This window comes from Orcinus orca, chromosome 11 (assembly GCF_937001465.1).
Source record: "Orcinus orca chromosome 11, mOrcOrc1.1, whole genome shotgun sequence".
Taxonomy (NCBI): Eukaryota; Metazoa; Chordata; class Mammalia; order Artiodactyla; family Delphinidae; genus Orcinus; species Orcinus orca.
The window spans coordinates 64,723,561-64,739,011 of record NC_064569.1 but is presented as its reverse complement, the minus strand read 5'-3'; the positions used below and the strand labels follow the sequence as shown (position 1 = coordinate 64,739,011).

Genomic DNA, 15,451 nt, shown 5'->3' with positions numbered 1-15,451 from the left:
AACTTTACAGTGAGTCAAGGAAATTAATTTTAAATTGCTATAACTTTTATAGGTTTTACTAATGATACATGGATTTGATATGCCATGGTCCACCATACTTGTTTTTTACATTGTATTTACATAATTGTAAGTAAAAGGAAGTAATTGTGACATACCTTTATCAAAAATACCTGGCAATCACTGATATAATCATATTCCAGTCCATCAAAAGAATGATAATGACGGTCCCCATATATTGTGCACACTGCTGGGCATGGATAATATGTGCAGTTGAACATTCCTCGTCGACAAACACTATTAGAAAATAATACAAACACTGTTACCTTTCTAAGAAACCTGGCTCTAATTAGTATTTTTCAAGCAGCATAAATATTGGAAGGTTTGTATTCAAAAGCATTCACTGAGCCAATAGCCCTTATAAATATGGCCAATTCGTTCTGATAACATTACAATGATAGATAAGGCATATATTTACCACTTTGTCTAAATAAATTATCAGACATCACAGCCAATCCTGGAAATTGTGCCTGGGTCACACAGAAAACAGGTGATGGAATGAAAAATTAAACATACGCCTGCTGGTGGCTAAAAGACCACAATGCCATCTCATCTACTGGAGTCCATTTAAATACCTTAGACAGGACTTGTTCATGAACTTAGAATTTTTATCCACATTTCAAGGAAACTGTATTTCAATTTTATTTTATGGCTTATTTCCAAACAGAAAACTTTCCATCAGATGTGACCTTCTCTTTGGAACACTTACCACTTTCTTATAAACTTGAGATATGTTTTTCCTATTAAATTTTCAAATTGTCATAGTTCATTTTTTTCTCCAGGGTTGAACAAATAGGAGTAAAAATAATGATCTCCCTGAAGGTAGTAGCTCCCAACCAACTCCTGAAAGCCTTTAAAATCTTATTTACTCAGACTTGGTTTGCTTTTTTGCTGAAATCAGTCACATTAAGTAAATACAAGATGACTGAAACTAATACAATTTCTTAGGAAAATTGTGAAATAAACAGATCTCATTACCAGGTATAACATGGTGTAGCAATCACTTCTCCTGAGAGGTACTCCCAATCTTTCCAGATACACGGACAGCTTTCAGGAACATAACACTTTCCTTTGTGCTCTGCCATTCTTTCAAGTGAAGAAGTAAATGCTATTTAATATAAACTACTAATTTCAGTTTTTTAAAAAATCAGCAATCTTGTCATATTCAAAACCATCTGTATTTGTTACAGCTGTCGTAAGAATGTTCTATCTGACCTATGGAGGGATCGAATCCAGTCTTTCTCCCCTATTTTACACACAGTACCCTTCACATCACAGAAATAAATAAATGCCAGGCAAATGACTGGATGCAAAATTTTAAACTTTCTGTTATCACTTAGTAAAATAAAAGGGAGACAGAAGCCTAAATTTCCGGGTAAAGTGAGATATTCTGAAAAAACAATTAAAGAGGAGGTAAGTCTCCCTTTCTTTAATATTTGCTACTTGATAGAAGAGTCTGTGAGTCTAAGAATTTTTTTATAAAATAGTGAAGTATGAGCTGGATAACATTTTCTATTACAGGATAGAGAGAGTAATCAAAAGCTTCTTTTGTTAGTGCTTAAAGTTAAAAGCCATGAGACATTAGGTGTGTCTTGAATAAGAAACCATTATATCGAGTGTTTCACATTTTATTATTAACATATCAGGTTTTGAATGTTGGTTTCTTCAAAGTGTAATTTCCTTCATGAAAGATTACCCCATAAGAAAGTATCTTAAAATACCTCTGAATACAAAAATTAAAACAAAATCATTATTCATAATCTCAAGGAAAAATCAATTTGGGTGTATTATCAAAATATTTTGATATGAAGATAAAATAAATACATATTATATATAATAAATATTTCAATACCCTTAATATAAATATGTACATATATTTTTCAATATTCCTAAAATCTTTTCTCAAAAATAGCTTCCATAAATAATAATAAAATGCTAATAAATACATACAATAATTTAAATATATAATAGTATAACTATAATATAATAAAAGAAATTAAAATAATAAATAATGGATAATAAAATAGTAATAGCAACATTCAAATCTAGCTAGTAAAAATAGATAAAATACATAGTTCTTTTCTGAACTTGCTTTAAAATGTGAGGATTCCATGTTGTCAAAATTAACATAGAAGTCAGGATTCCTGACTTCTTGCCTCTTCTCTAAAATAGAAATAATCACATATGTTCCTTTAGTGCTCTGCTTCCTCGCTCATAGTTTATCTAATGTATATGTTATCCATTTGACTTTAAGTTTCACTCCGGAAGACCATGAATATCTTGTTAATGGTTGTGTTTCAATGCCTAGCACATAGCAGACACTCAATTGGTGAGTAAAGGTGAAGAAATGAAACAATTTATATAAATGATCCATCAACTCATTCAGATTTCTTTCTTTCAGACAACAGTGCCCTAGAGTCCATAATTTCTCCCCTCAACCTTTCCAAACTTCTAGCCACTTTCCCTGAGCATTGCATCTCTCTTCTGCCTAGAAAACTAAAAGATTTTTTTCTCATCACTCAAGAGTCAATTTAGTGCAATCTTTTCAATGCAATCTTTTATGTACCACACTCCCTATATATAGCAATCTGTACAAACCTTTATTGGAGGATTTACCACAATGAACTGCAAGTAATTCATTAAACGTCTTACAGAGAAAATAAGAACAATAACAAAAACTAGTATTTTTGAGTGTTAACTATGGCCCAGCCACTGTTCCACCCACTTTAAATACATCATTAACTCATCTAATCCTAGTGACAATTCCATAAGGTAGATTCTATTGTTATCTTATATATATTTATTTTCGCACCATCATCCCTGTGTCTTAACACAATGTCCCAGATATTAGGTGCTTCATTAACATTGCTGCTGAATTGTTTAGATAAGGGATGCCTCACGGAAATGAACCACAATTCTTTTTTTTTCAATTCACATTTCTTTTATTTTTTAAAATATTATTCATATATTTAATTTTTTAATTGAAGTATAATTTATAATATTATATTAGCTTCTGGTGTACAGCATAGTGATTCAGTATTTTTACAGATTATACTCCATTAAATGTTGTAAGCACAATTCTTAAATAACCAGCCAAATTAGTGGTTTTAAATGGTTACACTGATGACTGATGAGTTTTTCATAACTAATCAAAACTGGAAGAAGAGAGCTGTAAATCACTGTGAATTGTCTGCTTTAAGCAGGTTTGGGAAGTGGAGTTAATAATAAAATAAACATTTACTGAGCACCTACCATATGACTAGTGTGCTGCATATACTCAACCATCTATGAAGTAGATAGTATTACACCCGTTTTAAAAAGATAAAGTTGAGACTCCAAGTGGTTAAGATTTGTCCCGAGGTACTTTACCTAATAAGAAAGAGGGCCAACATTTTAACCCATTTCTATATGACTCTTTCCACTATATGACTTTCCATTTCTTTAATCCACAATGATTTCTGAGCTAAGGTATGTTGTCCATTTGTAGTCGATGAACTGCTGGCACTATAAGGAGCCCCATGAAAACAAGTGACACCAGGCTTATTGTCCTAAAATAAGTGAGCCAAGGTCATGTGGAAGTCAGTACAAATCATACTACCAAAAAAAACTTTATAATAGAAAGTTCCATGTAACAAAATTATTTCCAAACAGTGAGAGGCCTCTTAGTCAATTCCAACTATACTTATTTCAATAAAATAAGAGAAGGTGGGAGGAAATTACTTTAAGTTTTTGTAATAAAATTTGACTAGTAAATTAATAAATCACTGTTGAACTAAAAGTCAAAGGTGACAGCAAATAGATATTTTTTTAAATAATAGCATCAACCACAAGCACATGAAACAAAATTAGGATGTAGATTTATTTAATCAGCCATGCATCTCTGAGTCATAAATCAAACAAATCAAGCAATGTTGTAGGGTTCAGTTATTTTACTATAATAAAGGTTTTATTTCCCTTGTCCTTTTTACTAAAATGTCTTCCTTGCTCAGCTGCTGTATGACCTGATTTCTACCTGCCTTTATTTTCCCAGGCAAGGCCTTGTTCTTTCACACTCCTTCTATGTCCTTTCTTTCTAAAGAGATTGATACAGTCCCATTACTTGGCTCTTCAGCCTATTCCAGATGGGGACCATTTAGACAAATGTGACTCTCCTGGGAAACAGACCACAAAACCTCTGTCTTCTTTGCTCCTGGTTTATATGAATAGAGCCCAGGAATCGCTTTGTGTGAGTACGTTCATCGAGAAAGAATGGGTGACCTCTTTGCCTTAGGTGGCCCTCCCTCTGTGCACTGCCTCTATTCACTACCAGAAGAAGGAAGGCCAGTGAGGCCACATTCCACGTGTGCCTGCAAGGAAGCAAATAGCCACCAGATTCTGTATTTACCTTCCATGTATACTAGGCATTTCTGCTACTAAAGAAAATTTACAAAGATAAGAGTAAATTATGCTGCCATAAAATAGTGGCCCATACTTATTGAGTGTATACACACACACACACACACACCCCACATTTCACAACGCCTGAGAGTTTAAAGGAACTTGCAGAAAAATCACGCAGCTGATATCGGCAGGGCTGGGATTTGAAACAGGTGTGTCTGAAGCCAGAGCTCCCACTCTTAGCCACTGCCCTAAGTAGCCTCAACACACCATTTTCTGTAACATCCATTAGGTAGATCAGTTGGCATCAATAATATAATTTAAAATCAACAATAGTAACAACACAACAGAATATACAAAAGATATGTACTTCAAGTGTTTTGAATACAGAGTGGCTCACTATCATTTTCCCAAAATTGCAGCTGAATCAGGAGGTAAATGCCAAGTCCATCCTGAAATGAGTTCTCTCCTCGATTCACTGCATTACTTTAATTATATTGTGTACATAACATATTGTGACATTATTTAGTCATGTGTTACATGTGATATGCATCTCACACATAACATATGTGATATGTTCCATGAGCACAGAAAAATAATTACAACAGTCTTCTAGTTACCAACTCAAAGTGAACCACTAGTCAGAACACAATTTTGGCTATTCCTATAAGTAATGTTTTTAAGTGCTCTTGTGTTTTCTATCAAATTCTAAACATTCAAGAAAAAGAGGCTTACCCTGGAGCACAAACACAGCCACTTATGCAGGGTGATGATGGGGCACAAGTGAAGTTCATAGCCAGGTTTGCACATGTAGTTTCACAATTTACACCACCAGCTGGTAATTCAGGGTCAGGAAACCTACAGTCGAAATACTGTTTTCCCTCGGGGCAGATGTGAACTTCAGGGACAAGGCACAGATAAAATACCCTTAACTTTGTATTTGCTCTATACATTTAATCTTATTGACATGCATTTGTCATCAAAACACAATTCACCATAGAATACAGTGCATTTAACAGTAATAACTGATCTTACTCTGTGATGTTTGGTTCATGAGCTTACAAACATTCCCTAGACAGATTTCCTTTAATCACCTAAATTTCCAAAATCTATTTTGAGTTTGAAAACTTTAGCTGCCTTCCATAAAGCAGTAACTAGACAACTAGTATATAATTTTCTGAGATCAAGAACCAGGGTATTTTGATTAATCCAAACATACATTATCAATTTTTGAGGACTGACAGTACAGTATATTTAAACTTTACAAAGTTGTATGCTTACAACAAACACATGATACTTTTAGATCTTGCTTCACCTCTGAGTCATTATTTACATTAGTCCTCACTATAATGTAGAAGTGCAGAAAATGGACATAATTACAGGCAGGCTAGGGCTTACATATTGCTCCAGAAACTTTTGAGCTCAGAGGGATTAAATAACACCCCTTATCTAGGGCCAAAAGGAATCTTGGGGATTCCTCTGTGAGAAGTCTGGCCACCTGGGCATCCTTTTCTTCAATGCTGAGCCACCCTGACGCAAATGGGGCAAGGCAGGGAGGGCCTAGTAGCTATTGAATATGTGTGTGGTCCATGAACATACACTGTAAAGAAGCCCTAGACAGCCTGAATCCTCATAAATTGAATCCAGGGCATATAATTTAAAGCTAATTTATAAAATATATTACATAACTGTGCAAATAAATAACAAAGCAATAGCTCACAATTAGTTTTAGCAGCCTACACTCTTCCTGCCCATTAAAATCAACAAAAGGTAGTTTTGTTTAGTATTTGCCTAGAATTTCTCCACAGTGACCAAAAATTTGAGGCTTTTTGTGTGGTGAAAATAAGTAATATAAAGGGTCTCCTAATATATAAGATCTTCAGGAATGATATGCAATCGTAAGATGATATCCTCAAGAGAGATGGCAGTCGATGTCATTTTACATGCCATTTCTAATTGATGGCTGCTAGTACTAAAGCTTTGCTACTTATAATGTAGCCCAGGACCCAGTAGCATTAGCATCACTTCAGCCATCAACAGAAATGTTGCAGGCATCACCCCTGACCTACTGAATCAGAATCAGCATTTTAGCAAGATCCCCAGGTGACTGTGTGTACATTAGAATCTGCTGGTCTGGAGTAGGGTTTCCTAACTGCTGTTGCACAAGTGAGTTCCGACAGGTGTCTGGATACATATCCCTAAAGCCTTTGGGGCACCTGGGGTGGTGCTGGGATAGGCAACATCAAGGCAGCATCCCTGGGTTGATCAGCTCTGCCCCCAAGCAGCCTTATATGTCCACCCCACACTGTCCTACAAATATTATAATTCCGAATGTGAAAAAAGTTAGGAAGCGCCAGAGTGCCATGCTGAGAAACATTCTAAGGCTATTCCTCCATGCACATTGGCAAGGAGGGCTGTGACGGATAATAACTTCTGCCCGAAGAGTACGAGCAGGACTAGAGGCACATTCTCTTTAAGGAAAAACCCAGATCTTACCAGCAGAGGGTGTTGCTAATTCATCACATTTCACAGTCCCATTTGAACACTGGCTGGTAGAAGTAAACAAGTAGTTAATTCATGAAGCCAAACCTCAAGTTTTTTCTGTATTTCAAAAACAATATAACATGCAAGAATTGACAAATACGATTTTTCATTTTTACAAATAAGTTATTGGTGTAGGTCCAATTCGAAGAGAGCTATTTCAGTTCAACATATTTTTATCAAACACTCAGATACGTGTGGGGCACTGTGACAGGCATGGGGAATTCAAACACCAAAATTCGTAGTCTTTAGCCAAGTGCCTACTATATTCTAGTAGGAGAGAAAGACATACAAATAAATAATTTAGCCAGTGTGACATGCAACATAGAAACGTTTAAGACATAGAAGTAAAGCACCAAAAAATGTTTAAAAATCTGTTAGCAATTGACATCAGGGCAGTCAAAGAAGATAAAGTCGGGAAAGTTTTGAAGAAGGGATGAAGGTTACGATATAGATTAAAGTAGGAAGGCTGTCACACTGAGTGGAGATGTAGTACAAAGCCATGTAGGGGTAGGACAGCTTTCCATGCGACAGAGTACCATGTGGGAAGTGACAGGGGATGCAGATGGCAAAGAGTCAAAGGCCAGCTCCTATTAAGACACTAAGAATTTATCCGTGAAGTGAGTCACTAAAGACCTTAAACACAGATGTGATATGGTTGGTTTGAATTCTAGAAAAGTCATTCTGGCAGCAGTGTGGAAGATAGAGTGAAGTCCAATCTTGCAACCTGAGTTCGAAAGTCAGGGCATAAGGCAAAAACCAAATTCAGGCAATGTGAATCTTGAAAATCCCTTAAGAAGGTATCATGATAAGGAAAAACACACCAGTTCTCAATAAGTCAGTGGATAAACCACAAAACTAAAACCCCTCAGTAACTTACAGTATTTGAACACTCATCTCATCCTTAACTTTTATTTGAGAATCAAACTGATCAAAGGCCTTCCATTTCACTATTTGAAACTTCAATTCATAGCTCTTTTCTGCAGTTATGAGCACAAGACTTAGGCACTCCATGTTGAAATGTAATATATACATGTGGTTTTATATATATATATATATATATATATATATATATTAGGGTTTAATATATATAAATGTAATATATATGATTTAAAAGTGTATATATTAAGGTTATCTGTATTTTTCAAATTATAGGTGTCATATTTCAATTTATGGTTTTGGTTAAGAAGTTATATGATTACATGTTACTTGTCAAGAACAATCACCATCACTGAAATCTACCATAAGCCTGAGAGCGTTGGGATGAGCTCCCCAGGTTGGTAAATGCTGCCTCTGTAATGACACCGACAGTGAAATCTGCAAGGAAAAGAAAGGGTTAAATTAACAAAATAGGATATAAATTTTAAAAAAAAACACTGAAATTCAAGCAGACCATATGCTCTGTACTGGTAATTTTAATGCACAGTCTAACAATGACATTACTCCATGAGATCCCATGCAATTCTGTTATACAAATGTGAAGCCTTGTGCAGCTTTAGATTTTGTTTTCTAAATTCAAGCTCTGTATTGTTTTAGTGACAGAACAGACTGTGTTGTTTTTGTCACCAAATAAAAAGTCCCTGAAGGCACTTCAGAGAAACACAACTGGTATATCATTTAGCCTTATGTAGACAACAAAAGTCTTAATGTCATATGAGATTTGAGAAATTTCTGAGCGCTGAGAGACATTAAAATCCTGCTACTAAAATCTGCCACATGACCGTGAAACATAAACCTTGCTATCATTATTGATATGGCAAAAGCAAGTGGGAATAAACTTCAGGATTAACCATCAGATTCCTTAGCTCTTTCTATAGAGCTTTTGTGAACACATACAGGGTTAACAAATAAATAAATAAAGGTAAAGACATTAAGAACTATTAAAGAAACAACTCACAAGCAGATCTTTGCAAATACGGACGCTTGTTTCATGGAAAAAGTGACTGTTTAATAGTGGAAAAATTTATGGTGCTGAGTCAATTAGATAAAAAACAGAAAGAAAGGAAAGAGGCATGATAGCCCATTTATCCTGTAAGGGAGAAAAGAGATAAAAACTGGACGCTGTCAACCCACTCCTGTGACGTACATGGGCACACAAAAGCTAAGTGTGTCTTCATAGTATTTGCCTTCGGGACAGTTGCAGCCTTCAGCACAGTCATCAGGACACTGTTCTGGGGAAGAGAGAGAGATGCAGGAGCGGCGACAGAAGGTGGAGCAGTAATGGTACATCATGCCTTTCTGGCACACCACCCCTGAGGACGAAGAAGCATCAGTTGAGAAAGATCTCCACAGGGCCGAGAAGCATTTTATGCTGGGTTATAAGTCTATGATAGACATAAATCATGAAAAAAGAAGATATCTTACATCAATAAACCTAGAACATTACAGAATCCTATATCATAAATAAATAAATAAAATAATTCTTTGCCTCAGTGTAACAGAAGAACAAAATTTCTATGTGAAATATATTTAAGGGTGACATTCCATAACATTCTTTAACAGTCTGTGCTATAATTTTTTAAAATATTTTTAAGCCATTTTATCCGTCTAAATAAACTTCCCTTCCTCACATTTTAAATTTATTTACTGCTATACTGACACCACCTTCTTCTTTGACATTATTTAATCCTAAGTAAACTTTTAGTCCTCTACAATTAGCACAAAACTTGACTTTATCAATCTGTACTCACAGCTCCTGTTTTTTGCCTTTTTAATCATGTTTGCACTTTTTGCTAAACCCTCCAATTTCTTTTTAGAACAAACTGAACTGATTACAGTAGGCAAACTAAAATAATCGAAAAACACACTTATACAAACAAAAATGCTGGATAAAACACAACTGAAATAATGTTAAATGTATAATTGATATTGTGAGAAAAAAATGGCGGTGGAGGGTAACTTCTCCATACGCCAGAAGTAAAGAGAGAAATAAAATTCAGAACTTTAAGTAGAGGAAGGGAGGATGGGTCCCAGTAATCTTGGACCTGATATTTAACTCTTAAGGAAATGGAAAATGAAAGTTGGTCCTTTTCAGGGCGAGGAATTGGGAGACGCTTAACTTGGACCTCCAAAACAATCTCCATCGTCAGTTGAAAAGATGGACTACAGCAGAGGTCAGCAAACTTTTTTTGTAAAGAGCTAAATGGTAAATAGTTTCTACTTTTCTGGCCATACAGTCTCTGTCACAACTGCTCAACTCTACCCCTGTAGCTCAAAAGCAGTCATAGACAATATGCAAACATATGGGCAGTAAACTTTATTTTCAGAAACACGGGAAGCCCAAGGGTGTAATTTGCCAACTTCTGGACTAGAAGAAATCTGCTCATAGTACAGGGAGATGCCAGGAAAGCTTCTCTAACTCTGTGGGGTCTCTGATGAAATAAAGTATCCTCTGAGAAATCAAATTCCTGCACAGGTTTGGTATATGAATTTACATTACCTTTATATTTACATTATTTTTGTCTTAGAAAGCCCAAGCTGAGAAATTAACATCACAACTGGCCAGTGTTACTCCTGGAATAATAGGAAAAAGTTTTTTGAAACCACTGAGGGATGAAGAGATGGAGAGAATGAAGCTCCTGAAACCCAGGTCACAGAAGATTCTAATGGGGGTAAGGGGAATGGGCAGCCTTGATAAAGAAAGATTAAATCGTAAAAGAAATTATAGAACAGTAAGGAAAGGAAACAATCTACTATGCATGATAACAACAGACATCGTAACCAGGAAGATTCAAGCCCTAAGAACTTGAGATAATAATTGTCTGTTGCATAATTTACCTATTTACCTACAAATCTGTGTCACTATACCACATAATGCTTTCCCATACTTTCCAATATTTAGCACATTTCTATAAGAATTTTTTCAAATGTTTCAAATTATTTCTGTTGCATATTTCAAACCATACAACTACACTCTAATTTTGCTTATGGTAAAAATAGTCAAAACCCATTGGTCTTATCCAACAGAGCTCCAATTTTAAGAAATAAAGTATTTCACTTTTTTCATGTTTACACATTATAATAAGTCAAATAACCTAAGCAAAAATTGACTTTTTATTTTAAAAAATAGTGGTAATTACAAATACAAAAATCTCTAAAGTGTTATTTGATCATCTTTATCAGTGACAATGCCATCATACTCACCACAGAATGAAATCTGAGCTCTGAAATCGATGGGAACACCATGCTGGCCACAGAGGTAGGCATAGTGGGCAAGAGCATTGCATAGGCAGGCGCTTCCGCACTTGCATGCATCATGGCGGCATAGCTGATAGTACAGCCCAGGGCTAATATAGATGTGGCAAGGAGCAAAGAGCTCTTGGTGGATAACATCACAGTGTGCTGCATATCCAACTAACAGACAAAGAACCCCATTAGCACTTCATTTACTAGTCTAGCTAGTATCAAATACCCCTGAAGTATCAAATTCCAGCACTATCCAAGCATCTTGCTTTCCGAGAAATAACACTGTACTGCATATTATTTTCAATAAGAGCCAATATTTTCAGCTTATACTTCTTTTGGTAATATTGGTAACAGCACTTAATCCATATTTAATATTCTTCTAGCAAAAAAAAAAAAAGAGTATTGTGTTATACCTGAATAAGTTGAGCAACAGAAGGGTTAACTGACAGAAGTGGCCTCAATTACCCCACCGCCTGAGGACCATCTTAGGAAATCACCCTAATTCTACTATAAAGAACTGATGAATATTAGAAGGTTTACCTCCCAACATCCACACACAATAAAAGCAGTGTCAATTGTGGACGTTACGGCAATTCCCTGGGATACACAATTATCCAGGAAGGACTAGGAATCATCTCACTCCAATGGAGTCTCTGAGGTAAATGGTAATGAGGTAGATGCCACATAGTCGTTAAATGCAGTATCTGCGCAAGGCATAGTGCACAATGTCTGGTAAATATTAGGAGATCAATAATGTTTGATAAATGAATCTATGACAAATACGTGAGTAAATGAATAATGAACAGAAATTGGTAATGGAACATATGCTAAAGGCTATGAGCTATCACTACCAAGCCATTTGAGGGGATGTGTATAATAAGTTCTTGAAATGTGTTGACTTTTCCTTGAGAATGACTGCTCAGATATAATTCCTTATGGGAGTAACCAAGTTTGACAAAACAATCTGGATTTCATCTTTCTGAAAAAGCCTCGTCCTGTGATTTCTTGGTGCAATGGACCTTGATTGCATTGATTTCTTCACAGATAAAATTAATCAATCTTTGAGTTGTCATTGTCTTTGAGAGACAAGATGAGCTGCTAGAGATAGAATTTTTTCATTACTGAGGAATTATACTGAACTTTTTTTGCTGAGATTTTAAATATATTTATTATTGGAAACACATGGTAATTATCTAAGTAATTACCTGAGTATTATATATTTTGCATTGTTATGCACATAATATATGAAAACAAATGACAGACTATAACAGCATACTATTAGCATATATACTCCTAATTCCCAGGATCTCCAAGCAATAGCTTTTATTGCGTGCCCTAAAGATTTGTAGATCAAAAAACATTCCTACTGACATTAAGTGAAAGGGTGACTCAGAAAATCCTTGTTTAAAAATATCCTTCAGAATCCATATCAGAGTTGACTTTCATCTATTTATTTTCCTTTCTTTGGGGATCTTTTTGAATTTACCTATTTGAAATTAAAAAATAATAGTTCATGGCAAAGGTGAAGAAAAATAATATCTAAAATATATATGTCATAGAAGACATAAGATATGGGGACAAAAATATATATATAAAAAAATGGTAGGGAATAAAGGAGGTCATTAAAGAAACAACCAGAGAAAATTGGAGTAAAGTCCAATTGATAAATTAGAAGTTGGCCTAGATTAAAAAAAAAAAAAATCACTAAAAGCAAGATTATCTTGTTTTCTTTCCAGGACACTAAAACTATAAGTTAATAATAAGGACCATAGAACAATAAACAGAATCCTTCCAAACAACCACTACAAAATCCAGAAACTCTACTAACTTCTCATGGGTACTCAATCAATATTAATAATGAATTTTTAAAACTACATAAAAACAGTAAACCAACCAAAATAAAGGAACAAATTTAAATTATAAAAATATCTATTTAAGCATGCACATTAATTTTCTTTCACAAAGTGATTTTGAAAAAAAAAAATACGCCTTTTTTTATTGAACAGTAAAATAGCCTTTCACGTGGTCTGCTGTGGCTTTAGTAAAAAAAAAAAATACAGCCAAAAATTCTTGGCATGTGAGTTGCACTGTCATTGTAAATTGGAACTCTACGACAATCTCAAATTGTTACACACCTGACGGCACAAAGCTTCTCTGGATCACTGGCTTCCTGCTTATGAAGCCATAATATGTTCTGTGAGTAGGAACTCGTAGTGTGACATCAATAAACAGGAGAATTCACACGCACTGTCACACTGTGGAACTGAAGTTGAATATCCCAAGACTATACGAGCATTATTAGAATACTTCCAGAGATTTTTCTTTAGCATTTAAATAATCTGAAATACCCAAAATGCTAGCTCACATCTGGGAACAGTTGAGGGATTTCTGAACACCTAAAATAAGTAAATTTATGAATGCAGAGTAGTAAATAAAAGAGTCATTTTCTGGAGTTCTTTTTTAAAGTAACCTAGATTACATAAAGAGGCATATGTATTAAATAAAAATACATAAAGAATGGCATCGATTTTATCATAATGAAGAAAATCAGAATTTAAAATCACTATCTAATTTTACAAAATTACAGTAATAGAGAGAACTTTTTCTTAGGTGTACATGCAGAAAGACTTACTGTTTTGTTGATTAATGTTGCAGGGGTCCATCATAGGAACATGAACAGGTGCAAAGCAAGTGGAGGAAACTCTCCATGCATTTGCATGAAGTTGTGGGGTACCTTCTATCATGCCTGATGGAGAACTAGAAAGCAAATATAATATTCTCTTAGCCTCTCCCATTCATTTCCTTCCTTCAGAGTCTTCAAATATTGAAAAAAGAGAATACTACTTTTTTAATTTACAAAGAAATCTTAAAGCTTGAAATGTTTTATTACATCTTTAAGTATACACGGTGTTAGCTTCTTATTATTAAGATTTTACAATGTGTCAAATTGTGGACATACATGGTTTTATTTAATAATCATTTCAGCCTTGTGAAGGACACACCATTATCCCCATTTTAGAGAGAAGGCAAAGCAGAAGCTTAGAGAAATATTAATGTTCACTCAGCTGCTAAGTGTCAGAGGTGAGATTCAAACGTAGTTCACACCACTTTGATGAAATATCACACAACCAAAGCATGAATGCGTGTGGTTTAGGGAGGTGGAGGTAGGGAGCTCACGTGATTCTTTTCAGGGTAAAGACAAATGTCCTAAAGAAGAAATAGTCTACACTGCTGGTTCAGTATTTCAATTTTCATTATGAGGCCTGACATACTGAGGTTCCACTGTGAGGTTGGGCAAACAAACCAAGTGAAAATTAAGGAGAGATGGTATGAGGCACTCTTCACCCACGTTTTCTCACTTCTTCAGTTCCCTCAGCAAACCAAAGTGGAAGAAAAATATCTATCCTTCAGGCTTATAAACCACAACAATGTTTAAGAGCCAGACACTAAAATGCCCCCTCCAGAAGTCATCAAGATTTAGTAACTCATCAGCCAATAGTGAGTGACAATCCCTGTTGGAGCTGTGCCAGACACTGTCAGAACTACTTAGAGAATCAGGCTGGACTAGGTTTCCTGTAGGAAGCTTTGACCAAGCAAAACTTCACTAATGCAAGCCATAACTGCATGAATTGCTGCAACACGGCCAAATAACAGAGTAGCATTTATCTTCACTCTCTTAGTGTCCAAAAAAACATAACTACTTTGCCTGCCATTTATCTCAATCACCAATATGAAGCTATATGGAGCTTCTCACCACAAAGACAGGAGTAAAAGAGGGAGCCACACAAGCTACTCCACCATGCTCATCCCTTGTAGCCACCCTTTCCTTCTTTTTTCTATTCCTCAAAATGAAACTATTCTAGAAATGTATAGAATTATAACAGACACCCAATCCAAAATCTAATTTTGCTCCAATGAGAACATGAAGACTCACAGAAATTGCATGACTTGCACTAGCTCTTCTCATTCCTTCCCTCTCCATCCCTCTTTATCCCTACAAAGCACAATAAAATAGGTCAAGGTGATAGGTGTACTCAGGATTCCCAGGAGGAACTGACTCAGAGCTTGGCTCTCTTATTTCATTTAATTCACTTAAAACAATAAATACCAAAAAAAAAGCTGAAATGTAGACCCATTTATTTATTGCCTTCATTTTATAAAATAGCCTTTCAGTTCACCGTAGTGAACTTACTAAAACAAGGCATACAAAATAAATTTTCAAGTAATTAATATTTTCCATTCATTATGTTTGCAGATTCACATTAACTTTGTGATGCAAGGAATTTTAACT

At 35.2% G+C, this 15,451-nt stretch overlaps 1 protein-coding gene across 1 annotated transcript in view; it reads right to left on the bottom strand.

The window, feature by feature from the left end:
- The window catches only part of OTOGL (otogelin like), a 148,889-nt gene that overhangs the window by 86,160 nt on the left and 47,278 nt on the right, over positions 1-15,451 (bottom strand). The window contains exons 18-25 of the mRNA XM_033431337.2: positions 13,793-13,917; positions 11,119-11,328; positions 9,062-9,227; positions 8,218-8,292; positions 6,931-6,983; positions 5,170-5,332; positions 1,036-1,143; positions 156-294 (exon numbers count right to left, since the gene is read on the bottom strand). Of these exons, the coding sequence (XP_033287228.1) occupies positions 156-294; positions 1,036-1,143; positions 5,170-5,332; positions 6,931-6,983; positions 8,218-8,292; positions 9,062-9,227; positions 11,119-11,328; positions 13,793-13,917 (1,039 nt within the window). The remainder of the gene's footprint in view (positions 1-155; positions 295-1,035; positions 1,144-5,169; positions 5,333-6,930; positions 6,984-8,217; positions 8,293-9,061; positions 9,228-11,118; positions 11,329-13,792; positions 13,918-15,451) is intronic.